General features: G+C 43.5%; 3 protein-coding genes across 6 annotated transcripts; 2 read left to right on the top strand and 1 right to left on the bottom strand.

Moving 5' to 3' along the window:
• Window positions 1-46: 46 nt before the first annotated feature.
• Window positions 47-7589, bottom strand: LOC120820505 (calpain-1 catalytic subunit). Of its 4 annotated transcripts, XM_078104080.1 has the most exons (23): window positions 7394-7535; window positions 6304-6321; window positions 5828-6074; window positions 5284-5353; window positions 5065-5183; window positions 4834-4967; window positions 4558-4726; window positions 4311-4394; window positions 4139-4224; window positions 3946-4020; window positions 3568-3728; window positions 3314-3483; window positions 3191-3202; window positions 2605-2816; window positions 2467-2506; window positions 2284-2349; window positions 2022-2079; window positions 1714-1778; window positions 1536-1604; window positions 1374-1452; window positions 1172-1285; window positions 1018-1076; window positions 47-937 (listed from the first exon to the last, which is right to left on the bottom strand). In XM_078104080.1, exons 3-23 carry the CDS (start codon window positions 6071-6073, stop codon window positions 911-913), a joined length of 2115 nt encoding a protein of 704 aa, XP_077960206.1. In that variant the 5' UTR covers window position 6074; window positions 6304-6321; window positions 7394-7535; the 3' UTR covers window positions 47-910. The 4 variants fall into 4 exon arrangements, 3 of the variants coding, with proteins under 3 accessions (XP_077960206.1, XP_077960205.1, XP_040034299.2); XM_078104079.1 differs by lacking the exon at window positions 6304-6321 and having other exon boundaries at window positions 7394-7589; XM_040178365.2 differs by lacking the exon at window positions 7394-7535 and having other exon boundaries at window positions 6304-7152.
• Window positions 7590-9124: 1535 nt separating this feature from the next.
• On the top strand, window positions 9125-21917 carry LOC120820813 (uncharacterized). The gene is made up of 42 exons (XM_040178982.2): window positions 9125-9489; window positions 9678-9747; window positions 9943-10061; window positions 10543-10676; window positions 10781-11135; window positions 11240-11325; window positions 11411-11485; window positions 11590-11750; window positions 11836-12005; window positions 12099-12110; window positions 12232-12443; window positions 12622-12658; window positions 12860-12925; window positions 13009-13066; window positions 13167-13231; window positions 13353-13421; window positions 13523-13601; window positions 14076-14192; window positions 14276-14334; window positions 14426-14437; window positions 14792-14850; window positions 15050-15308; window positions 15679-15748; window positions 16431-16549; window positions 16633-16766; window positions 16857-17025; window positions 17109-17192; window positions 17340-17425; window positions 18265-18339; window positions 18433-18593; window positions 19412-19581; window positions 19683-19694; window positions 19824-20035; window positions 20124-20160; window positions 20253-20318; window positions 20404-20461; window positions 20560-20624; window positions 20867-20935; window positions 21038-21116; window positions 21364-21480; window positions 21566-21624; window positions 21718-21917. The coding sequence occupies exons 1-42, from the start codon at window positions 9253-9255 to the stop codon at window positions 21739-21741; spliced, it is 4377 nt and encodes a 1458-aa protein (XP_040034916.2). The 5' UTR covers window positions 9125-9252; the 3' UTR covers window positions 21742-21917.
• Window positions 21918-23506: 1589 nt separating this feature from the next.
• On the top strand, window positions 23507-25913 carry cfl1l (cofilin 1 (non-muscle), like). The gene is made up of 4 exons (XM_040178526.2): window positions 23507-23883; window positions 24736-25025; window positions 25142-25218; window positions 25318-25913. Exons 1-4 carry the CDS (start codon window positions 23881-23883, stop codon window positions 25419-25421), a joined length of 474 nt encoding a protein of 157 aa, XP_040034460.1. The 5' UTR covers window positions 23507-23880; the 3' UTR covers window positions 25422-25913.
• The last annotated feature ends 37 nt before the right edge of the window (window positions 25914-25950 follow it).

Below are 25950 nucleotides of genomic sequence, written 5' to 3'. Positions count from 1 at the left end.
GTGAACCAAACTCATGTTATCATTAATACAATGAACAAACAGTGTGAACTGCTAGGGGAGTATTTTATTGAAGGCACAATATACATTCACTACAAAAAACACATGACAGACATACCGTTATTAGCTCCATGGTGTGACGTATGAGGCATTTAGTATGTTATCCCTGTTAATGTCACGTGAGTGGACTGAAGCATAGTATTTCTCAAAAAGGTCAGGCAACTTCATGAGAATCTTTAAACTAAAATATCAGTGCAAAATACAAACAAAACCAAAATAATCCCCAAAATATTTGTGTAATATAACAGGCTAAATTTGAAATAAGATCTTTCCTGCCTCCTACAGGTCAAATCGTGCAACAACCATTTCAACACAGTTGATCATTTCTTAATCTTTTTGTTTTAAGATTAGAACAAACTACAAACAAGTGCAGAGAAACTATAAGACTTCACATTTTAAAGCATCATTACAGCAACAGGCTTATTTAGATTTCTTCTATGTATTCCTTGGCAAAAACAGTTTGAAGTGAGTTAATGACAGTGAAATTATTGTTAGTAAATTAGTTGCTAACCATACGGACAGCGAGAACACAATGTAGAAATGCTAAATCTACTTGAAACAATATTCCATCTAGTGATTTGTGTCATGCACGGGGTCAGAGACATGCCGCTTTTACAGTGGAGACCGATCTATGTGGCACACTGACTGGTGGTTTGCATAGTTTCTAAAAGTGGCTTGATTGGACTTTGCTTGCCATTATATAGATATTTTTATGTTTCACGTACGCTGAGGGGGAGGCGAGGGGGTTTTAAAGGTTCCTAAGGTTGACAGATCGTCGGTTCTCTGGTTCTCGTTGCTATCTGCAGGCACTGGGCCTTCACTCTACATCTCACTCCGGTGAATAACTCCCTCTTCAACCACACATGGTCAGGTAAAGCCACTGGTAATACAAGGAATGTAATTAGATTACAGAAAGACGGACAAGACTGTATTGAGATTTTGTTTTTAAATATAACTCACCTCTGTGACATTCATTTCAGCCTCTCCTGATCCTTCCTTGTCAAACTGCTGGAAAGACCCTGTTAAAATGTAATAAAGTAACACATTTACTAGTCTTCTAGTCAGCAAACACGCTGTATACGTTCAGAATAGCATCATTTGCATGAATACTCACTAAACATGGCTTCAAGCTTGACCAAGCAGCAGATGAAGTTGTCAAAGTCAACCATCTCGTTCTCCGCATACCGGGCTACCAGAATCTGGTTGAGTCGGTTATTCAGTTTAAAACCTGCGCAGCATGTCAATGAAAGTGTTACACTCCGTCATCTGTGAGTGACAGCAAATAGCGGTTAAAATGATAATGAAGCGCATTATACCCGCAGCCTCCACAGCAAGACGCATCTCATATGAGCTCATGGCCCCTGACTTGTCGAGGTCAAAGTCTCGAAAGATGACCTGGAATACAGAGACAAAAATGTAAATAGAAATCTAGAGAATCTAAGTGTGAATACTGTACCTTTGACGCTGTTATTATTTACCAGCCACTTTCGGATTTTATTCCAGAGGATCTGGAACTCCACAAGCCCTAAACGGGCACTACCATCTTTCTGATAGACGCAATGTCAAGAATTGAAACCACCACCAAACAAATCAATGAAAAAAAATCAATGTAACAACATATGTGATGCTTTCCTGCCTGTTAACTCAACAGGATACATCCATCAGGTTGACCATGGTCCTGCATGACTCCACACTGAAGCCGTCGGTCTTTAGATCTTTGTCTGAAATAACAAAGACTTGACTGAAACACTCTGGTCTACAAAGACACAGTTGCACTGAGAGAGCAGAAGAGAGGCAGTCCACACAAGGACCGGTGTTCCCCACGGGGATCTGACATACAGCGGGGCGCCAGAGGCGACCAGCCAAAGGGTCAAATTCCACAGCAGAAAGCAATAAAGTGAAAGATATCTCACTAATAAGTAACTTTTCCAGAAGATATGAAATTCACACTAGAAATAACTCACGCCTGCAGACGACTCGGTTTAGAATGGTCCGAAGCTCACGAACAGAAATCTCCATGTCCTGAAAAGGCGCAGAGCACAAGAAAAAAGAAAGATAACGTGATTTACTCTAATGTCATCACCGTAACAAGCCTAAGGGCCTTTTTGGATCTATAAAGCTTGAGATGTTACCTAAAACGCCACAACTATGTCAAAACTAACATAAAAATCATTTGATCAGTGTCAGCAAATACAAATGCAAATAGAGATGCAAAACCAGACTCACCTCTCCTGCTAGCTGGGCAAACATGGACTTAAAGGAGTCATCGATGTCGTCCTCAGTTATTACATCCTGCGGGAAACCACAAATATAAAAGGCATTGGTTTATGATCGGGTGCCAGGTCATTTCCTACATGTCATAGAGAATACTGTGTGAGATTTTTGTTTTAGTGTCTCATATACACGTACATCATCTCCTAAATCGGCAGAGATTTCATCATCCAGTTCCCTGCAATGATCAAAAACATATCAGCATGATATTCTATTTTCTACGAATTATTTAAATGAAAAATGGCATTTCAATTCTCATACAAAAACGGCACATACTCCGTTTCTGATTGCTTCTCAGTGAAGACTCTGAGGACAAAGTCGGCCTCCTGGCTGGGCTCAAAGGTGGAGGGGACGATGAGGTACTCTCCGGGGGGCAGGCGGAGCCGCGTGCTCACCTCTCGCAGGTTGATGAAGGTCTCGGAGCGAGCGCAAGATGAATGGCTCAAGAAGAAATTTTTCTTCAAGTGGACATTCTGGCAGCCTCTGTACTATCGGCAGAAGGAAAACAATACATGAGAGATGCACGCACATGTTTTATGTCCCTTCAATTGAGACCATATACTTAACACTATATATTTAACACTACTACCAACCAGTTCAAAGTATGAGAATATTTTTACAAGGTATAGAAATAAATATAAAGATCTAAAACTTGAAATAGAATTAATATCTCAACTACAATGGAAACTTTTCACAAAATGAATGAATGTGATGAATACAATGTGCAGAGACCGAAGGCTACGCGGAATTGAAGGAATTACCTTTGTAAATGATCTGATGTAAAATACGCATCACTTAAGGTGAAAGGGCACAAGGTCACCAGTAGTGTCACATTCAGTAATGTAATCAGTGCTCTGCTTACCTCTTCTGGAATCTGCACAAACGAATGAGAAGAAAACATTAATGAGCAAAAAAACACTTTAAATGAATGTAAAGTTCTGTATCTATGAGACGGGCAAGCACACAAACACATCGCTTTACTCACCTCATAAAGAGCAAAGCCAATAGTGTGCATGTCCTGACCATGGCGCCGATATCTGCGGCGGTCCTTCTGCATGAGGGCTACTAAAAAACTGCACGCCACCTCATCATCCTCCGGGTCGTCATCCTCCTCCAGCAGCGTGATCTTGTACTGAGGGTTGATCCAAAACGTGTCTGCACAGACGGCGCACTTGTGTTAGCCTGTTTCATAGTCTCCATCTCTTCCAAGTCAGCGTGTACAGGGCGGTTGGGACTCACTGGGACTGTTCCTGCAGCCTCCGGCAGTGCTGCCCCTCCTCCAAGCGCCGTAGAACTTCATGGTGTGCCACTTGCCGAGACTGTCCTCACTCAGCGTGTCAGGAGTCAAGTTGCAGATCTCTAGCCGAGAAAACTGCCTCTTGAATTCACTGAAGGACATCCTGGCAGATCAAAAAACAAGAGTTTCGCATCAGAAACCTGAATTCAACATTCTCAGAAGAATAGTTTGACATTTTGGGACACGCAATCATTCCCTTTCTTGAGACGGTTAGGTGATTCCGTGGGATCTTCTCATAGAACTCTCTGCAGTAAAGTGAACAGGTGCATTTCCCACAACTAGTCCTTTAAAATGACAACAGTATAAAATATTGCTCTTACCAAAACTCCCCGTCTTCCATCTTCAGATGCAGGTCTTCTCGTTCAGACGGGTCAATCTCGTTCCATTCAGGAGAACTGCACACACAAGACAAACAGACTGATAGGAACACTTAGAAATAGCTTTAACGCTCATAAAAGAACACGTTACCAAACTGCAACAATACTTTGTCCACAAAGACACTTATTCACTCACTTGTCACTCCAGGCACCGGTCCACTCCACCTGACCCCAAGGGTTACGTATCCGGATTAGGCGTTCCATGTTGCCGCGGAAGTTGACCTACAAAACGCAGAGAGTAATGGGCAGCTTAGGACCACTGACATTATTCATGAGGTACCGATCAAAGACGACAAAGCCTTACAGACCTCCTTCATTCCGGTTACCGAGTAGGCGTGGCCCTTTACCAGCTTCTTGAATGTAACGGCCTCCATGTCGAAGGCACTGGTGATCTGCGATAATATTAGAACACCATCACGGCATTGACCGGCCCGCAAACAAATAGAAGCGCAAATTAATTAATTAATGCGCAAATTAATCGGCTGCGTGACAAGATGGTGCAGCGTTGAGCCGCGTGCGTCCGGGGGTTTGTGCGCCAGCGCGTCGCGCACTTACATCGATGGAGCAGCCCAGCAGAGAGTCTCTCTCCAGGGCTTTGCCTATTATCCTGTGCAGGTCTCTGGGAGCACTGCGGAGCTCGTACATCTCAGACACACCGCCTGTGAAGTCCTCGAACCCCTCAGTGGTGCTTCCTCCGGACAGAGCCTCGTAGGAGCCACTCAGCCTGAAGCCACAGTAAAAGAAAACACACTTGTGTGTAACGACTTCCTGCTTCCCAGATACACGAGTGCTGAATAATTGAATAACAGGGTAGGCTCTGTTAATACGTACTTGGCGTAAGCTTTTTCCAGGAGCGCACTCCAGTATTCATTGCCCTCAGCAGAATGGACAAACATGAGCTCGCCGTCTTTGACAGGCAGCCTGTCATCTATCACAACATCTACCCAGTCGCCGAACTGCCAGAACTGCAACACAGAGCAATAATGGACAACTCCGTCAACCCAAACTGCTTAACTTACACTTTATAGGAAGTGCAGTGTGTGGAAGATGAACTTGAAGCACCTGAAAGTGGAAGATTCCTGCGTAGTCATCTTGAAAGGACTGGCCGTGAGGGACAACCCGATGAAGAAGCCTCTCGTTGAGGGTGAGAGAGCCGATAGCAGCTAAGAGCCAGCAGTCGCCTGCAAGTGAGGAGAAGCATTTAACAATATTTATCTAATTTGGTCTATTTTTTAGTTTTTCTTCCTAGAAGGCTCAACATTGACACCAACCAGGGCTCACCTAGCGCTCCCTGACAGATGTCAGTTCTGGTGGCCCCACCCACGATGAACTGAGGATCGTCATTCAGTTCCTATGGAGAAATGAAATGACTGGGTGAGGACAATCAAAATAGATCAAAGTCTTGGAATTCCTCTCAAACCACTGCTATTCTTGAATCTATAGCGTCAACTTGCAAGTGCACTAATGCATCGTAAAAAAACAAATGTCAGGAGCGAGGGAGGGGTCAGGCAATACCACGAAATGACAACAGCTGCAGTGTTCTGGGAGGTTACTGTCCCTGCTTGTCCGGTCCTGCATGAGTTTGCAGACATGAAATAACACTGTGGTCACGGGGTACGTCTGTTTGTTATATACGTTTCTCTGATGTCACAACAACAAGCTTGTTGTTGAGACACCAATCCAAAGAATGATGAGGTATTTCCACTTAATATGCAGCTTTAGGTGCAGAATCTGTCTTAAAAACACATTTCAACTGTACGTAGATGTAGATATGTGCCATCTTGTTTCCTACTATCAGTTTTGTGGATTCATGGTCACCACTCACCGAGGGCCTCATCCACACCACATCCTTAGTTTTGGAGGAATAGGGGGCGAGCTCCTTGAAGCCCAGTGATGGAGGCTCGGCGGGGAAACAGGAGTCTTCAAACAGGCAGCCGGACTCCAAACATTCCTGCTTCAGGGTCTCGTAGTCCTGGTTGGAGAAGAGCACCGCCTGCTCCTTGGAGCCCATGCCGTCAGCTCGTAGCCTGTTGGCCTGTATGGCTGAAGATATCCCTCCGGTTGGATACATACTGGAGTGTGATAAAAATATGGGGCTGTGTGAGCACGCCTATGAACGGTCTATGAATAGAAAGCTTATGGGTGAGACAATCTTGGCAAAGACAACAGGGCAACCAAAAGTCTATGCAAAAATATGTTTTTCCATTACAACCTGACATAAGACTGCGCCCAGAGAAATGATAGACAATTTAAGACAGGAATACCAAAAGCACTGTGATAAATGTTATGGAAATGCGATACCTTGTCTGTATTGGCTGGCTGGGAGGGAGAATGGGATAAAAGAGAGCGAGAGAAAAGGTCATCCAAGGGTAAATAGACAGTGCTTTCTTATTTAAATAATTTTTAATTGCACTGCAAAAGCTTGTGCAGTCCAAATCTGTTCACCACAGTGGGGTTTCACAAGTTCACAACTTCCTGTCGCGTCTCACGTGATAATAAGCTCTGTGAAGAATCCAGGGGTTAAAAAGAAACAAGCTGGCTGTTAGACTTAAAGATTGTACTTGGCTGTCCCGCCCGCTCTACTGGACAGGAATCCTAATGAGCTCCATTCAACAGTAAGAGGGGAACACGTCAATGGAGCTCCAGTGGCGAGAGACAAGGAGATCCCGGAGTTTAGTTCATAGAAGGTAGAACAAAAAAAGATGCGTTGCTGTGCAAAACTGGCTATGCTTACAGGAACAATTCTGCAGGCAAAGACAATGTTTAAAAGAGCCAGGGCCCCCAAACCCCGGGTGGCCCTCACGCCTTTAGTGACTGCAGGAATGTCCCTCCGCTCTGGCAAACAGCTCGACAGAGACTACTGCTGGCTGATGACCCCAAAAATATCTATATTCTTCACGTTAGGGAACAGCTGATCAATGCATTCCTGCAATGATGATGATGTCATCCGAGGGACTTCAACCTCAACAGAGCATGGAAATAACCTACAGCCTCTCTGACATCCCCTCAACCCCCCAAAACACGCAGATGTATGCAGCACGTATGTTGGCTGCTTTGTGAATCCACAGTCCTGTTACTTGCAGAGAAGTCGCAGCACGTCACGCAGGCGCGGGTTGTTTACAGCACCTGTTTAGGCAGAAGCAGGCCCGTCTGTTTACGCGACCGCAGCAGCAGCGCGCACACGCACGCACACACACACACACACACACACACACGTTTTACACCGGATGTCACATCTGAATGACAGCTGCCACTTCGTGGACTCTTCTTAACGCTACAGCGTGCAGTTTAGTAAATCAAAGCCGCCGCACGAAGCTGCATCGAACCCACCCGGCGCCGGTAGTCTGCAGGCGGCTGAATGGACGCGCTCGGGTGGAGGAAATAAACTCACCACCGGTGTAACGGCGAGTTACGGATCCTTCGGTGGTCGAGACAATAGGGCTAATCGCGCAGTGGTGTGAGAAAGGGGGCAGTGGTTTGGTGGCCGGGTTCGGGTCTTAAGTCCAGCCCTCTGAGCTGCGCGCTGCACACACTGCGGGAGAGACCCGGCCCCTGCGGGAGCGGGGCGGGGCCACCCCCTCCCTCCTCCCAGCACACACTGCGGCTCGAACACACGCCGAGCAGGCCAACGCCTTAATCCCTTTAAGAGGCCGGTAAATACTAAATTAGGTGAATAAAGAGTGAAATCAAAGTATCTTTAATGTTGTAGCATACATCAATAGGCAATGAGTTTGAAACGTGTAATAACTGCATGGGCCCGTTGGCAGCCTGTTTAATGGATGCATACTATAAAACTATAACAAAATGACTAATGTCATATGCAGGTCGTTCTTATAGGGCTATATGACACGTTATGTTTAGAATATGCACGTTGGAGGAAGAAATATTCAGTCAGAAAAAAGACGCCCTTCAACTCAAAGAAGTGGAAGAATTATCACCATATCTTGATAATACAGAATGGAACCATAATGCCCCAAAAAGCAGAGGTAATTATTTTAGATTCAGTAAAATAATTTTTTATAAAAATACATTTGTCTGTTTTCTGGATGTCTATCTCCTATAGAAATGTCTTTTAGACAAAATTGTACATCTGCACTGATGGTTCCTTGTCTCATTTAACCACTAGATCTTTTTTATTAATCTAAAACATTACAAGTTCCAGCACCTTTTATTCACCATTGAAAAACTCTACTGTACGTTTGGTGTCTTGTGAAAATAGGTGGGGTTATTATTGGCACTCATTTGTCATGTCAATGTCCACAAACAACAGTGTGTACATTCATTGGTTTAGGACCCACCCTTGCTTCAGCTCGATAGTAATTGTCTTATCTATTTCCAGTTCTGAGGTAATCTAAACAAGGGTGGATTCACTACTATTCACTACCTTTTATCCACATGCTTAGTATGTGGTGCTTCTAAGGCTCACAGAACAAACCGTGTTTAATGCAGCAGCTGAAACAGCAGCGGAGCTCCAGACAAAACCAACTGTTTGACTAAGGATTAGCTTGGTCTGTATGCGCAGCACAGAGGATGTAAGTACAGCAGAAGGATATAAGGATAATATAAGAGCAAACTGTACGTATTTCAAAACAGACTAAACCTGGCACAAGTCCCCCTTGCTCAGTGTTGCAATGTTTTTTAAATACCCTTCTTAGTCTTGCCTAATTAGACATTTGAACCCTGACAGCTTCCCTTTCACAATTCTAAGCTGTGTGGCTCACCTGTAAGCGCTTCCATACTTTGATGCGATATCATTTAACGGAATGTCTAATTGTTATCAGACAAATTTAAATCAAGAGGTGTGTTTTACTGTCTTCTTCTTTTTCGTACGTATCCACCAGGAGGCCAGAGACAATGACACACACACACACACACACACACACACACACACACACACACACACACACACACACACACACACACACACACACACACACACACACACACACACACAATCGACTGAGGCAATGACCATGGAGCTTCAAGTTGCCTTTAGGCGTGTCCTTGTTTGTATTCCTTCTGTGGCCGCAGCCATCTCATTGCTGATTTGCTTAGAGTTGCTGCCTTTCTGTTTGTGAAACAAACACAGCCAAGCCAACCCTCACCTGCCGCAGATATAAAGGAGGCCGGTACAATGACACGTCTGTATAGTGCACAGTGTCGATGCATGGAGGTGAGCTCACAAAACAACTCAACTCACTAGGAGCGAAATCACCATCTGGCGAGTCTAAACACTCTTGAGAGGTGAAGATGACGTCCACTGCAGAGCGACTGGCCCGTCAGAAGGAGAGGGCAGAAGGCATCGGCACCAACCAGCAAGCGGTGAAGTTCTCCCAACAGGATTATGAGACGCTGCGCCAGGAGTGCCTGAAGCGCGGACGTCTATTTGAGGATGACTGCTTTCCAGCTGAGCCTAAATCCCTGGGCTTCAACGAGCTGGGACCGTACTCATCCAAAACCAGGGGCGTTGTTTGGAAAAGGCCAACGGTAAGAAGCCCCTGAGAAGAAGAATGCTGCACTGTTTTAACACGTTGCTTTCCCAGATCACTAAAAAGCCACAAACAAAAACTGTACTAAATGAAACCACGACTGAATACTATTCACTGCTGTTGTATTCTCTGGGAAACCCGAGGTTTCGCAACTATCTTTCTTTGATGGTTTGGTGATCTTTCTAGGACCTGTGCTCTGAGCCACAGTTCATTAAGGACGGGGCGACGACCACAGACATTTGCCAAGGAGCTCTGGGTAAGTTATTGGGGGAGAGGATTGATGAGTTAACAGATAGTTGGTTGATGGCACGCTTCGGTTTTAGAATGAAACTTGAAACATGACCGAACCCTTCCACCCGTTTGGACGCTTGTAGGAAGGGAGTGTTCTGCAAACAGCATGAATGCCACATATGGCTCGATCTCAGACCATGTCTCTGTTCTTAATGTGCAGGTGACTGCTGGCTACTGGCTGCAATAGCCTCTCTGACTCTTGACCAGCGGATCCTGGCTCGCGTGGTGCCCCCCGGACAGAGCTTTTCCGATGATTATGCCGGGATATTTCACTTCCAGGTCAGACATTTGACCATTTTAACCTGCCAGGTTTTCTTCTTCTTCATATCAAACCATAGAGTGATGCCTTTTTCTAATGGGAACTTTATAGAGCAATAGAGCTGGTATAGAGCAATCCAAAAGTCGGCAAAATTTGGGAGCGAAATAAAATCATCCATCTGGTGCCAACATCAGTCGAAACGTCAACTCAAATCGTTAAGATTCAGTCGCTCAGTTATATCCACAATGGTTAACATGTTCTGCTCAATTTCAGTACATTCATTTAACAACAAAGCTGATCAGGAAGCTGAACACTTCACCACACGTCCATATGTCTTGTTATAGTCGTTCCAACACCCACACCAGTTAAAGGTTTTGTGTTCATATCTTGCTCTGTGTTTGATACCATTCTTAAAGACATTATTGCACAGGAAACACAATGGTTTTGCATGAGTCGTAAATACCTCAAGTGGTTTTCTGATGGGAATATTTTTCTGTTCAGTTTTGGCAGTTTGGCGAGTGGGTGGACGTGGTGATTGATGACCGCGTACCCACCAAAGATGGAAAGCTTCTGTTTGTCCATTCAACGGAGGGCTCAGAGTTTTGGAGCAGCCTGCTGGAAAAGGCCTACGCCAAGTATGGATTGTTCACTCGTTATGTCTTGCTTCTAATTGTTAATTAATAGGAGTTCTACAAATATGTATTTAGTGACTCCGTCCACGTCACTTTGTGTCCGACAGAGTGCAAGGCAGCTACGAGGCCCTTTCTGGAGGAAACACCATCGAGGGTTTTGAGGACTTCACAGGAGGGATTGCAGAAGTCTACACTTTAGACAAAGCTTCAGCGAAGCTCTTCCACATCATGCAAAGGGCCCTGAGCCTGGGTTCGCTGCTGGGTTGCTCTATAGACGTAATACCTATTTGCATACTGATTTGCGTGCTCACATGCAAGAAAAAACAAACCCACAGCCGACTGATACGATCTAAACGTTTGTTCTTGTTTTTTTTGCAGATCACCAGTGCCTACGAGACAGAGGCAATTACAGCGCTGAAACTTGTCAAGGGGCATGCTTACTCAGTCACTGATGCAAAGGAGGTATACAATTCAACAAACCCTCACTAAGCTGTGTTTACTGCATGCGAATTGTGTTTGCCACTGATCTCTCTCTCTCTCTCTCTCTCTCTCTCTCTCTCCTCTAGGTTCAGTTTCGAGGCAGGCCAGTTCAGCTGGTCCGCATCAGGAACCCCTGGGGTCAGGTGGAATGGACTGGGCCATGGAGTGATGAGTAAAGGACTTTCTAGATCTATTAGCCATTAGCTACCATTCTTTACGTCTGGGACTTCCATAAAAGCCTGTTAAATCCTAATCAGATCCAGTGAATGGGACCACGTCAGTGAAGATGAGAAATCGAAGTTGAACCATGTGGCTGACAATGGAGAGTTCTGGTAAATCCATTATCTTTTGCATTTTATTCTAAATGTCAATGTGCATTGTCTCAGATTCAGCAGAACACAACATTCTTTGTTGAAAAGAGCTTTATTCTACTCAGGATGTCCTATTCAGACTTCATCAAGCAGTTCACAAAGCTGGAGCTCTGTAACCTGACCCCGGACACGCTCATGAGTGACGATGTGGGCCACTGGAACAACTACCAATTTGAAGGGGTTTGGAGGGTGGGATCCACCGCTGGTGGCTGCCGCAACAACCCAGGTATAGGAGAAACCACGCGGATGTTTGGGCCTGTACTTTAGTTACACTCATGTTATGTAAGGGGTCACATGTTTGTGTGTTCCAGCCACATTCACGTCCAACCCTCAGTTTGTGGTGCGCCTGGAGGATGTGGATGATGACCCTCTGGATGAGGAGGATGGGTGTACCTTGCTGGTGGGGCTGATGCAAAAGGATGGAAGACGGCTGAAGAGGCTTGACCGCAACCTAGAAACCATTGGCTTTGCCATTTATAAGGTTTCTAGGAAAAAATGAATATTTAAATGAAAGTAGTATTCTGTATATGACCGATTTTAGAAGATATAACTTCTGTCTATTTTCTTTCAACAGGTCCCGGACGAGGTCTGTATTTGCACTGTACCATACCTGCGTCTATCCTTTACAGGCTTGAGTGTGTCACTGTTGCATTGTGCATTTCTGGCTAGTCGTGTAATAGACCCCCGTGTGTCGTGATATTCCCCAGTACAAAGGCTGCAGCAATGTTCACCTAGGTCCGGACGTCCTGCTGAGACAGAAGGCCGTGGCCATGAGCAGCAACTTCATCAACACGCGGGAAGTGTGCGACCGCTTCAAACTTCCTCCGGGAGAATATGCAATAGTTCCTTCGACCTTCAAGCCTCACAAGCCGGGCAGCTTTGTCCTGCGGGTGTTCTCAGAGAAGAAGGCTGCAGCCAGGTATCTGCGTTACAGAGCAGAGCTTGAGATCTAGAGGCCATTGTGGGGATCAGAGATTTAGTTTACACAGCCATGTAGCGGACAAAGCTCTGAGGACGCTTCCTGTGACGGTTATTTTCTTGCACGCCAACAGAGTGTGCTCAAGCCTTTTCATTGTTGTTTTTTAAATTTTTTTCAGTCGACTGCAGGTGGATATCAAGGCTGAAATAGAGGAGGTAAGAAAACCAACAAAATTGCAATATGCTGCTTTTGCATGCATTATAAAATTAATTTATATGGAAAGGGTAGTTTTTCTTCATTCATTTATTTCCAGAGATTGAAGGGAAATCTGTCACATAACATTTTTTGAATGCTTACAGCTTCACGTTTAAAATACAGTGTTTTACATTCATCATTCTAATATCGTCCTCTCACAGGAAGAAGTATCTGAGAGCGATGTGGATCCTCGTTTCAAACATCTCTTCAAGCAGATTGCTGGAAATGTAGGTTGAGTAACATGAGTACTGAAAGTTATTCAAATCTAAACTCACTTAAAAAACAAGCTGTATGTGCGTTTTTCAAACAGGACATGGAGGTATCAGTCTTCGAACTGATTACAATTTTGAACAACGTCGTCTCTCACCGTGAGTACATTGAACTCATACTCATACTGACGTTTGGTTTCTTTTACTTTCATTGATTTAAGAGTTGCAACTATCTATGTTTTGTCACTTTTTTTTGCAGACTCTGACATCAAAACAGATGGCTTCAGCCTCGAGACAGGTCGCCTCATTGTCAGCCTGCTGGATGTATCCTATTTAAGAACAGTATTGTCTCCCTTTTTGAGATCTGGGTGCATTAGAACTATGGAATTGGTAAAGGAAATGAATCATCCAGAATGAGCTTTTTATTAACCTTAGCATTGCTCAGAAAGATGGGAGTGGCATGTTGGGATTAATGGAGTTCCACTTGCTGTGGAACAAAATCCAGAAATACCTGGTAAGTTTTGATTCATGCAATTTTAAAGCAGATGGCAGATTGGCCCTGTTGGAATTAGGATCTGTGTTTTAATACAACAATTGATTGCCTGGGTCATATAGGAGATCTTTCAAAATTTCGACACAGACAACTCTGGCACAATGAGCTCCCACGAGATGAGAGGCGCTACCGCTAAAGCAGGTAACAAACATCGTCGCGTGAGGAATGTTACACACTAAAAAACAGTGAATATCTACAATAAACACTGAGACCCGGCTGTGAATTATGACGCCCAATTCATCTGCACAGCAAAAGCCAAATGATTTTCTTTGTAAACACACATTCTTTTACTTATTGTTGTTGTTGTTACTGTAGTTTATTTTTCGGGATTGAGTCAGACTACTGAGCCCTGCCGAAACAAATTACAACATGTTCCTGTGTTATCTGGTGTGTGCGTGGGTTTGTGTGTGTGTGTGTGTATCTGGCAGACTTGAAAAGCCAGTTAGGGGACTCCCTCCCCTTAAATAGACACTTTAGCCTTTGCTGCAAGAACAAAACAAGCAGGCGAGAATATATATATAACATATCCGACACCTTCCAAAAGCGATGCACCTCTATAAACCTGATCTCAAATTCTAACAGGTGTTGATGGTCACAGCTATTTTGCTTTTCCAGGTTTCCAAGTGAACAGTAATGTGTTGCAGTCCATTGTCAATCGCTATGCGGATGCTGAGTACGCCATAGACTTTGACTGTTTTGTGGGGTGCCTCATAAAACTAGAAATGCTCTTCAGTAAGTGTCAGCAAACACTATTTACTCATAAACCTCTGTTGGCATGTTGAAATGACCTGTATTTATATTTCTCTCTTCACCAGAAATGTTTAGGGCTCTGGAGAGAGCTGACACGGGGACGATGGAGCTGGATATACAGCAGGTGTGTGAGAGAATAACAAAAGCTGCTGGTTTGACGGAACTTCTAGATTAGACAACATATATTAAGCCTATATTTATGTTTCCTCCTGCAGTGGCTGTGCCTTGCGATCCACTGACTCTGGAGCGAGAGAAGGAAGGATCCTCTCTTGAACTGCAAGAAGATTACCTGTGAATGTATTTCATTCGCAAGCAAAAAATATTTTAACAATTTGAGTAAATCCAATACAAAAGAAATGTCATATCGACATGTTTCAACTGCTGAAAGAGGTTAAAAAAAATATTGGTACATTTAAATGAGATGTGTCGCAACATTCAACATTTGTAATCCATTTTTTCAAATAACATTTGAGCATGAATTTCACAAAAAAATCCTCTGTAAAATGAAATAAAGAAACTATGAAACTACGTCTTTGTGAAAGCTTTTCACATATCAGACAGATTAGCTGTATCAACGACAGTATATTCAACTGAACAAAGCTTTTATGGGGAGCAGCATTAGCTTCACTCATCCACCCATGTGGGTCACATGTGGATCACATGTGGGCTAATTATGGCCCATCAATCAACGGCAGCTGTAGAGTGCTGGATGAAGCAGGTGAGTCAGCCGACTGTCTGGTATGAACGATAAAGGGTGTGGAGCCTGTTGAGCTGAACATACAACACAGAGCCTGTCTAACGGCACAAACGCACTCAGGGAGACGGTCGAAGCAATAAAGACGGTTCAAAAATCTTTCAAAAATGTCCGGGATTGCGTCAAAACTTCAGCACGACCGAGAAAAATCGCACGGGATAGGATCCAACTCTCATGCGGTGAAATACCTCAACCAGGACTTTGAATCGCTGCGGAGAAGCTGCCTGGAGAGAGGACAGCTATTTCAGGATGACAGCTTTGAGGCTCTGCCCTCGTCCTTAGGATATAAAGATCTCGGACCCAATTCCTCCAAAGTGCGAGGCATCACCTGGAAAAGACCCAAGGTGAGTACAATAAGTAGATGGAAACATCCGGCAAAAGATTCAATCATTAAGATGAAACACTTCTCTGTGTGCATCACATGGGGTGATGTTTTTTGTCATATCATCTTTTCTATATCGCTAGTCACTCAATAGGCTACGCTCGTCACAAATAAAATATACTTGGTACTACATGTACGTTTGTTCCTGCTTGTCCTCACTCCAAATATTGTGGTTTTATCAGACTGGAATGCTCAAAGAGGACATGCATTTTGTACAGTGTATATGAGTAATTATCATATCCACTGAAACATGATCATTTAAATCGGGATGGGAGGAATAGGAGATGAAAGATATTGATTTGACACAGTTTTTACTTTTGTTTTTCTCTCAGGAATTGTGTTCCAATCCACAATTTATAGTTGAAAATGCAACCAGGACTGATATTTGCCAAGGAGCCCTCGGTGAGGCACACACATTCCTACATTCCTTCATAAATGTTTCCATTTTTACTTTTATAACTGACATAATCTAATAACTTACCTTACTTTGGTATCGAATAACCTTTCAATACATTTGGATGGCACGAAAATATGCACTGTATTTTACAAAGAGCACATTGATTTCCATCTTTGACTATTTAAATGAATGTTTTACATGCTTATCCTATTCAACACATAAGATAAACCACCAACAGCCTTTTGCTTATTGCTTAGTTTTTGTCTTTAGAAAGGGCATTTTAGCAGTACTTTGGTAACCACACAAAATACAATCCAAGTAAATGCCTGTGTGCCGACATCAGCTGTCACTCATTCGACTTCCTCAGTCTTCTCTGTCCTCACCCAAAACATACCGATGTGTGTGAAACTGAGTTGTTTACACCAATAGAGACTGGAGAATTTTTCCCAACAGGGGTGCAAACAAATGGCATACCCAGAATGTTTTGGATATTCACAGGAACAACTTTATCACGTCGACCATCGAGGCCAACGTGAAAAAGGGGGAATTAAACTACCTTTGGACTAGCGGACAACCGCTGTGTCTCCAGAGCAACAGCCGTCCAGAATTAAACTAAGATGTGTCCATTCCAAACCTCCAATTTTCACACAGAACTTCCCTTTATTAACACTGTTACCTTGTGTTCAGGTGACTGCTGGCTCCTGGCGGCCATCGCCTCCTTGACTCTCAACAAAGAGGTTTTGTCTCGCGTTGTCCCTCACGACCAAAGCTTTGAGGAGAAATACGCCGGCATCTTCCACTTTGAGGTGCTCGACACAGACACCCTGTCTCTTTCTTCTGGAGTGAAGTTCCATGTGGCTGATTGTGTCGTGTCCTCTCTGGCTCTCAGTTCTGGCAGTTTGGCGAGTGGGTGGATGTGGTGGTTGACGACCGCTTGCCCACCAAAGATGGAGAGCTGCTGTTTGTTCACTCAGCGGAGGGCTCGGAGTTTTGGAGCGCGCTGTTGGAGAAGGCCTATGCCAAGTATGGAAGAATGGAGCATCTGGACACCGTTCTGTTGGTATCAGTAACTCCTTTTCTGGTGTAGTAATCCACAAACTCATTCATCTTTAGAATAAATGGATGCTATGAGGCTCTTTCCGGAGGCAGCACCACTGAGGGATTTGAGGACTTCACGGGAGGCATTGCCGAGAGACATGAGCTGAAGAACGCAGATCCTCGCCTCTTCAAAATCATTAAGAAGGCCTTGGAGAGAGGCTCCCTTCTGGGATGCTCCATTGATGTTTGTTGGAGCCTTGTCACACACTCCCGTTGTTAGCGATATTTCATTGTTTTAGGCTCACCTGCTTTTCCTGTCTATCCAAGATCACCAGCGCATCTGACTCAGAAGCTGTCACATATCGCAAGTTGGTGAAAGGCCACGCCTACTCGGTGACGGGAGCGGAGCAGGTGAGCAAATGTTTGTGCCCGCACACAGATCATCCAGATGCAAGTGAAGATGCCGTGTCTGTATGTTGTAATGGGCGAGGTGTCACTTTGGCTCGTTTTTTTTTTTTTTCTGGTTGAGAGTCATTTACACCGTGTTCTGTTTGTCAGGTGGATTACAGAGGAGACCAGGTGCAGCTGATCAGGATTAGGAACCCGTGGGGTCAGGTGGAGTGGAATGGAGCTTGGAGTGACCGGTGAGTGTTGTGGCCATAAGGGGGCCATGGTTTGAGGTCAGGAATTGCAAATGAACATGCACTCATTATCCCAAGCAGTCATCACTGGCAGCCCCAACAAAGTCCTTCTAAAGTGTTTAGCCCTCGTTAGCAACATGTGGCTGTAGGGGTGCTTCCAAAGGGGGGCCCGTCCAAGATAATTCCTGCTCAGAAAAAGTTGTTATTATACCTCCTCAAAACTCAAATAACTATTCACATCCATGATGTGCGTTTCACCTTTAGCTCCCTTAAACCTTTAAAAACAAAGTTGACGTCTGTCAAGTAGGTGCACCTCCTACCAATCACACGCGAAAACCCCACCAATCTCCCAAGTTCTTTCCTCCGGTGACCTTGGTACCAGTGGAATGATCTTGCTTGCGATCTAGAGCGGTGCCCCCAGCTACAAAAATGTAATCCTAAAGTCAGCCTACAGCTTCAAATCAAACTTTTAACTGAAATGCTTTCAACCACTTTTCATGAATGGACTTTTCCAAATACGACTTTTGTGTTGTTCATAAATGACCGATTCAAATTGAACCATCTGCATCCTTTGTTTGGAAGAGGGCATTCATCCGTTTCTGTCAAGTTTGTCACACAAAGACAGACATACAGTACACGCCTCTGTGGCATGACCGGTCTGTCCTGTGGTTAAATAAAACCTGTTATCCTGTGGGGTTTAAGCTTGTTCTTGTGCTCGAGGTGTAGGAGTGTGCTTCCCTCAGTTAGGGTGCAGGCCTGTAATTCATGTTTGCATGCCATGTTTTAATCTCGTGACACAAACTGCTTCACCACTATAAGGATGTATCTGCAATTGTCCGCAGGTCGTCCGAGTGGAGATACGTGAGCGACGGGGACCGAAAGAGGCTGACCAACCGCTGTGAGGATGGGGAGTTCTGGTAAAGGCCACTGAAACCGCATTTCATCCCCTTTCGGTCCCCAGTGCGGAAATACTTGTACTCTAGACTTTCTTCATACTGTTTTGTCCACAGGATGTCGTTTTCCGACTTCCTGCGGCAATATTCTCGCCTTGAGATCTGCAACCTCACCCCTGATGCGCTCACGGGCGATGAGTTCAAGAAATGGGCAGAGTCAGAGTTTGAAGAAACGTGGAGACGAGGCGTTTCAGCTGGTGGCTGCAGAAACTTTCCAGGTATGAGTTTTCAAAATGTTCCCTTCAGCACTGGTGTACATGTGTCACAAAATAGTAGTGATAGTAGTAATTGATTTTGGCCTTTTATTAAATCTTAATTAAGAAAGGGTGCTAATAAAAAGGATTAACATTGACCAAAAGAAGTGGGATGAAGCTTAAGCTTGTTACACCAATACTGTTTTTACATAATTAAAGGAATTTGTTGACCAAATTTTAAAAAATATACAAAAATAGAAAAAACATTATTCCTTTCCACAGTATTTAGAAGCATTTCCAACTTTTTCAATTTGCAAAGATCACTTTCATATTGTATAAACTGTTCACTGAACCTTGTTGAACCCCACAGACACCTCAAATAAATCAGACTTATCAACATTACTTATTTGTACATATTGATAATTATCATGAAGCTTATTTCTTAGCCATGAGTATGTTATCCGTTTAGCTCTCTCCCCAACCACCTCTTCCCAGTTTCTTTGTAAAACAACACACATGATCACTAGTATAGAATAGTTAGAAAGTCTTTAATGGATTCATAGTACAGTTTCGGCTTTCCATTGTAGTAAATAGCTCTTCTACTTTGCTCTGTAACCATACTAATGCTCACTTAATCATTTGTGTTTTCTATGAAATCATCAACTCTTACTAGTATTTATTTCATAATCATATTTTGTTTCTAAAATATGTGGAATTGGGAAAGCAGAGATATTGATCTATTGGAGAATTTATGGTTTTACTTTTATCAACAGGAATGACGCTGTTGTGGATTGATTAAAGATGCATTCACTGTAGTTGTTAAACCTTGTTTTCCTTCCTAGATTCCTTCTGGATGAATCCTCAGTTTGTCATAAAGCTGGAGGAGGTGGACGATGATCCTGAGGACGGTGAGGAGGGCTGCACCTTCATCGTGGGCTTGATGCAGAAGAACCGGCGGCGTATGAGGAAAATGGGGCAGGACATGGAGACCATCGGCTTTGCCATATATGAGGTAAGGAGCTACCTTAAGATGTAAATGGTGATACTTACGATGTGGTTCTATTAAATATTTCTATCTGTTCTTACATTTGATTTGTTTGTGTCTTTTTCCAGCTGCCTGATGAGGTATGTTTTCAAAGGACAAGACACAACACTAGTTTTTAATGAAGAATGAGTATTGAAAGCGGGGGGGAAGCAGAGCGAAGGAATGAGGCGCCCTCGTGTGACTGCACTGCATGTCTGTCATTTTTTCAGTACTCCGGCCAAAGGCAAGTGCACTTGAAGAGAAACTTCTTTGTGCGCAACTGTTCAGCAGCGCGCTCCGAGACCTTCATCAACCTGAGGGAAGTGAGCAACCACTTCTGTCTCCCCCCGGGAGAATACCTCATCGTCCCCTCCACCTTTGAGCCCAACAAGAACGGGGACTTTTATGTGCGGGTGTTCTCTGAGAAACAGACAGCTTTCCAGTAAGTTCAATTAAAAAAGTGCAATTACATGATGAGAAATGATACTGAAAACCATTCAAAATGATGACTATAACTACTCTGCTTTCAGAGAGATTGATGATCCTGTAGCCTGCCATGTTGAGAAGGTAAACTAATATCCCTTTATACACTCTGCATGCTTTTGAAGATTGTTATTTACAAAGCAGGGGGAAAAAAAAGATCCCTTTGTCATAAATAGATTGACATCGATGAAGATGACATCAGTGACAGATTCAAGAGACTGTTTGGACAGCTCGCTGGACATGTAAGTACATGATGATTAGGAACGTTATCCTGGGATCTGAAATGATTGCGCATAGTTTAGAGTGTCCTTGTCACGCGCTTCTTAGGATGTGGAGATTTCTGCATTCGAGCTGCAGAAAATCCTCAACCGAGTGGTGGTGAAGAGTAAGGAACCATTTCTTTGTCTTCTTTCAGTCAGGATTAGTATGTGCATTCAGGTGAGCTTGACCAGCAAGTCACCTCTGTGTGTCATTCAATTTCAGGAGAAGACATCAAAACCAGTGGGTTTAGCCTGACAACCTGCCACCACATGGTCAATCTGCTCGACGTATCCTTCCTTCCCGTCTGCAACTATGTCAAGAAAAATACAGAAAATGTTTGACCATCGACTTTAATGAAATGGACCTATAAAAAAACATTATGTATTTTTATACATATTTCACCCCACTTGAGCGCGGCACATTTGGGAAATTTACTCGACGACACACAATCAAGTTGCAGTCTGTTAGAAGTCAACAACCTGCCACACATTGCTCCTTCCGACATCACTTTCCTTGACACGCTGAATAGAAAGATGGAAGCGGAAAGCTGGGACTGGTGGAGTTTAAGATTCTGTGGACAAAGATTGAGAAGTTCCTGGTGTGTTGCTTATTCCTTTTACTTTGTCGAAAACGTATCACCTGTACCATTTCTTAGGAGAATAGTGGTAGCGCACAAGTGAACTGTTGCGCTCTCCATTAGGATGTGTACAAAGAGAAAGACGCAAACCAGAGTGGCTGTATGAACTCATCGGAGATGCGGATGGCTGTTGAGGAGATTGGTGAGAGGTCCATTTCACACACAATGTATTTCTCTGCAGTCAGTTTCTTCTAACTCAAGGGCTCAGTGTGCAGCGGATGTGGCACCGATTTGAGAAAACACTGATTCACATGGAATAATCATAACCGCAAAAGAACTTAATGTGTAGAACCTTTACAGGAGAGCTTTTTATTTCTGCACATTGGAGAGTGTGTGATTTTCGTGTCATTATGCGCAGTTAGAAAATCTGATCTTTTGCGCTCCGTCAGGTTTCTCTCTCAACACCGCTCTGCATCAGATAATTCTGGCCCGCTACAGCGAGGAAGACCTCACCATTGACTTTGACAGCTTTGTGTGCAGCATGATCCGCTTGGAGTCACTCTTCAGTGAGTTGCCGTCCATCGTTCACACTCTACTGCCATGAAGACATCATTACATTGATGAGGCTTTTTTTAAATTGCTCTTCCACAGACATCTTCAACACCCTGGAAAAGAACGGGTCCGGTGAGATAGAATTGGGTTTTATGGAGGTAAGAGCCCAAGAGTGATAATGACAGAAAAAATATAAAGGGACGAAATGCTTTATGGACCTCACTGACTTGTGCTTGTGTTGTCATCCACAGTGGCTGAATCTGGCAATGCTGTAGAAAGACGCTCTGAGTAGTGATGCTCGAAGAATCCGGCGTGGAAGAGCCATCCTATGTGAATAATACAAGTGTTCATTCTTGTGTACAACTTAATCAATGGATATTGATATTGAGGGAAAATCATTTCTATGTGTTTGATTATCCACAACCATAATAAAGCCCCAATGTTCCACAAATAAGAATGTTTATTCAGGGTTACAATTACATGTGAGTGTACGGAGTGTGTTCAAGTAGGCTGCTAAAGGTGCATCATTCTTGGCAATAAACCTTGCAGTGGAATACACAAGAGCACAATGCAATCACTCGCATCTCTTCACGGTAAATATTAAGTCAACACCACATCGTGCTAGTTAGCTTAGCGTAGCATAAAGGTATTGCTAATACTAATGCAACAAAGTTACAGCAATAATTTGTGTAAAAATAATGCGTTCACTAAATCCCAGTATACTTCATAAAACCACACAATTTTAAACTTTGAATTTTGAATGTATTAAACAAATGATATGTAATCTGTCACTTGTAGAGCTTTCTGGTACAGGCTTATTTTAGTTTGTTGTCCCCGCTGCACCCAGCCTGTGTTCTGAGTAAAGCAGACCTGGTGCTTGTGGTATTTTCATATCAACTCTACCAAACAAACAAAGAGTGGCAAGAAAACAAAAATGTATCTTCTAAAATGTTGCACTGCTCATTTCACACCATCCACCAGTAGATGTCAGAGCTCTCATGGACTCGTCTCTGCTGTTTGACGTCAGCGGCGTCGCTCGCAGCAGCATGCAGTCTTAAACTGAACGCAGCAGCCATTTCCTCCTCTGTGCGGTTAAGCGTTGTGCTTCCCTTTCTCACTGCTTTGAAGAGTTTCTGCCATTTGCTCCGGTGCCACAGTCATGATAATATAACTCCAAAACAAGCAACTCCTCGGGCCACCGAAATTGAGGTTTTGTGAGCTAACGCTGTAATACTTGTGAGAAACGGAACAACTATAATAACAGCGAAAAAGTATTCATTATGTTTCTGGTGATGGTCATGGTCTAGTGTTGGAGGACGTGCTATGACATGTGCTGACATTTAGGTATTCTGCCGTAGTCCGGATGTGGGGTGGGACCGTTGACTCTCTGCACACCACTGATCCACGCAGAGGAAGCAAAGCCACTCTGATGCTGAAGCAAGAGTTTCTGTATTTAAAAATAGTTACAGTGAAGGAGGGGGGGAGGGGGGTTGTCAGGCCGTGAATGCTCTTTCAAAAGCCTGGACCTAAACTGTGTATCATCACATAAAGATGCACAGTCGATTCAGTTGACATACATCATGTACGTAATAGGACAGTGAAAAACAAGCTCGGCATTGAGACAACACACTCATTTGGCACCAGAGTGACTGTTACAATTTAGTAGCCTACAATTATCAGTGCAATTCTACAGCAAACACTTTAGTGCAACACTGGATTGCACATTGCAAAACAATGCAATAAAATCATTGAATGCAATTAACCCTTAAAGATCATCTTATCCAGGTTACTCCTGTTAAATGCTAAATATTTTTTTATGTTAGTTGTGTTGAGGAGTGGATTGAACCCAATGCTGATTTGGCACTTTTAATTAAGTATGACTACTGGAATCTGACGGGAGGAGTATCTTTCTTTTCGTAGGTGGATCAGTCTTTTTGACTCATCCTTGTTTCCTTGTTTACCTTATAAGGTCATTGCAGTGGATCTAACAGCAGATGTGCTAAATATGTGGACAGGTCTGTTCTCCATATACGGGTGTGCCGTGAGTGCCACTCCCACTGGTGACTGGCTCAGGCTCACCTGGGGTATTACGCAACACGTTACAGCTCTACGGCTTCCAACCTTTATGATGGAAAAGGTTGACAAAAATGTTTGCATCGTGCCGCACAACAAAGCACACAAATCCATTGGGATTTAGGCTTCGGATGTAGTGTGATTACATGCAAATACTGTGGCTGCAGCTGAGACTGTCACACCTGGGAAGACAGGGGCGGGCCTACTTTTGGAGGTGTGCACATTCACCCCGACTCCTCCTCCATGAGTCAACCTGCTCCGCTTCCTTTATATGACCCTTCAGCACTTTGACTGCTGCCATTTTTCTCTGCTGTCTGTTTCCTTCACACATCAGAAGCAAAATGGTGAGTAGTTTTCACAGATACTTTGACTAGATCTTGTTGTGGCGGTGAACAACTTGTTGTCTGTGGTTTGTGCGGCCTGCAGGAGGTAGAGATGATCGGACTTTTGTGCCATTTCCTCATTTTAACAGCACATGTTAAAGCTGCGTAAACTCAATGGATGCCCGGTTGTCATTACATCTAGAGTGTGTACAATTTCCTTTTTGGGTGTTTCCTTGAGGAAATTGCCTGCTGAGTGAAACTAGACCAGCGTGTTGAAAGTGCTCGTTCAAGGTGGGGTTTTTGCCTCCAAAATGGAGGGAGCTCTGTTCAAAATTGTTCGGAGCCAATCCCTCGGGGCGGTGTTTCTTGTGCCAACTTGTTCCACGATGACAGGAATGTGACAGCGCCGAGGCCATAAAAAATCATTTTGGAAGCTACACCCATTACACGTTACTGGTGAAAAGAAGCTATATTCACATTAACTTGCTTTTTTAATACCATTTATCTCAAGGCTAGTTCAACGTACTTCCTGTTTCCTCATCTTTTTAGGTTCCGCTTTCTGTGTCAACCAAAGTACAAGTTGTCTCAAAATATGACCCGAGGGCCACATTGCATTTAAAGGGGTTCTACTCTTATGGTTACCATCATTCTCACAACTGGCAAATTAGACATGGTGCTGAACTTTATTGCATGACTAAATGATAACCTAGTAGATAAGAGCTGCTTTGAGTAGAATTATTTATCGCATCTACAACTAAGAAATTGCCATTCAAATACTATTTATTTATTTTTTTAAAGCGTTTCATAAAACATTGTCATGTTCCTTTTTTGTACCAATTACTGATGTGCAATGTTTCTGGTTTTCTCAAACAGACGTCTGGAGTAAAAGTCTGCGACGATGTGAAAAACATCATCACAAAAATGAAAGTGGTGAAAAGTGACGACGCCGAGGAGGATCGCATAAGATTGCTGATATTAGTCATCGACACCGGCGAAATTAAAATCGAGAAATGTCTCCTTCAGAAGGATGTGGAGGGCGAGGCGGACGTATTCAAGTTGGTCGTAAGTCTGATGAAACCTGAAAAGTGCTGCTACCTTTTGTACGACTGCCACTTTGAAACTAAGGAATCAAGTAGAAAAGAGGAACTGGTCTTCATGCTGTGGTAAGTCCTCATTTCAATTAGAGCATAATTACACTTCTTCTCCTTCTGCATAGTCAGCTGCCTGCAAGAAAACTCACGCGTGTGCACTCACCAAATTATTTCTCTCCTCCCATCAGGGCCTCTGATACCGCAAAAATCGGCGAAAAAATGATTTACGCTTCCTCCAAAAGTTCTCTTAACAACCTGTTGGATGGTAAGGGTTTGCTTTTTACCTCCCATTTAGATTTTCCTCAACATTAACACTCTGGTGGAATGGTGCTGACTGTGCTAACTTTATTCATTTCTTCCACAGGTGTGAAGCATAGGTTGCAGATAAATGACATTGCAGATATGGACAGGGCGGACTTTGCCAAAAGACTTGGAAACGTGGTGAAGCTCGAGGGCAACAGTGTTTAATCGTACTTCCCAGCAGGCACCGAGCGCTTTCCCCATTTTTTGTAATGAGCTACATTTAAAGGGATTTGAGGGGATGATTGCAAGATTTTCCCATTCAACTTTGTTTTTGCAGTGGGTCCACAACCAGGGAAGTTAAGATTTTGGCTTTTTGACCCTGGACCCTTGATGTTTGTTCCCGCTAAACTTTCCACACCAGTTTGGATGTCTCATTTATCAATTTGACACATCCATTCTTAAGACCACTATTGTCTGTCACTTCATTCTTTGTACTTCTATATTTCGCAAATTAATAATTTGCTGTTCCATTCTTATGTCCATGTCTGATAACCTTGTTGAATATCCCAAAGACTCCCTACTCAAGTTCAATAGGTCAGAATGACTGGGCCTGTAAGTTGAATGTTTTTCCTATCGCATGACTTATACAAAGAAATTTAACAGAAAATGCAAAAGTTGTACTGTAAGAGTATTATCAAATAAATTCATTGCAATCTGTTACTGTACTTTTCTTCACTAAAAGCTGTAAGTGCGC

This window comes from Gasterosteus aculeatus, chromosome 6 (genome assembly GCF_964276395.1).
Source record: "Gasterosteus aculeatus chromosome 6, fGasAcu3.hap1.1, whole genome shotgun sequence".
Taxonomy (NCBI): domain Eukaryota; kingdom Metazoa; phylum Chordata; class Actinopteri; order Perciformes; family Gasterosteidae; genus Gasterosteus; species Gasterosteus aculeatus.
The sequence above is the reverse complement of the archived record's forward strand: the minus strand, read 5'-3'. Positions and strand labels throughout refer to the sequence as shown.

Excerpts from the sequence above, each read along its gene's own strand:
- LOC120820505 (XM_040178365.2), bottom strand. The coding sequence starts at position 6,365 with ATGACCTTTTCTCTCGCTCTCTTTTATCCCATTCTCCCTCCCAGCCAG. Across the intron at positions 4,395-4,557 it reads TGCTGGGCTGCTCCATCGAT|ATCACCAGTGCCTTCGACAT; the intron begins GTAAGTGCGCGA and ends ATATTATCGCAG. Across the intron at positions 2,080-2,283 it reads TTGCCCAGCTAGCAGGAGAG|GACATGGAGATTTCTGTTCG; the intron begins GTGAGTCTGGTT and ends GCGCCTTTTCAG.
- LOC120820813 (XM_040178982.2), top strand. The coding sequence starts at position 9,253 with ATGACGTCCACTGCAGAGCGACTGGCCCGTCAGAAGGAGAGGGCAGAA. Across the intron at positions 11,486-11,589 it reads GCTGACAATGGAGAGTTCTG|GATGTCCTATTCAGACTTCA; the intron begins GTAAATCCATTA and ends TATTCTACTCAG. Across the intron at positions 11,751-11,835 it reads TGGCTGCCGCAACAACCCAG|CCACATTCACGTCCAACCCT; the intron begins GTATAGGAGAAA and ends TGTGTGTTCCAG.
- cfl1l (XM_040178526.2), top strand. Across the intron at positions 25,026-25,141 it reads GAACTGGTCTTCATGCTGTG|GGCCTCTGATACCGCAAAAA; the intron begins GTAAGTCCTCAT and ends TCCTCCCATCAG. Across the intron at positions 25,219-25,317 it reads TCTTAACAACCTGTTGGATG|GTGTGAAGCATAGGTTGCAG; the intron begins GTAAGGGTTTGC and ends TTTCTTCCACAG.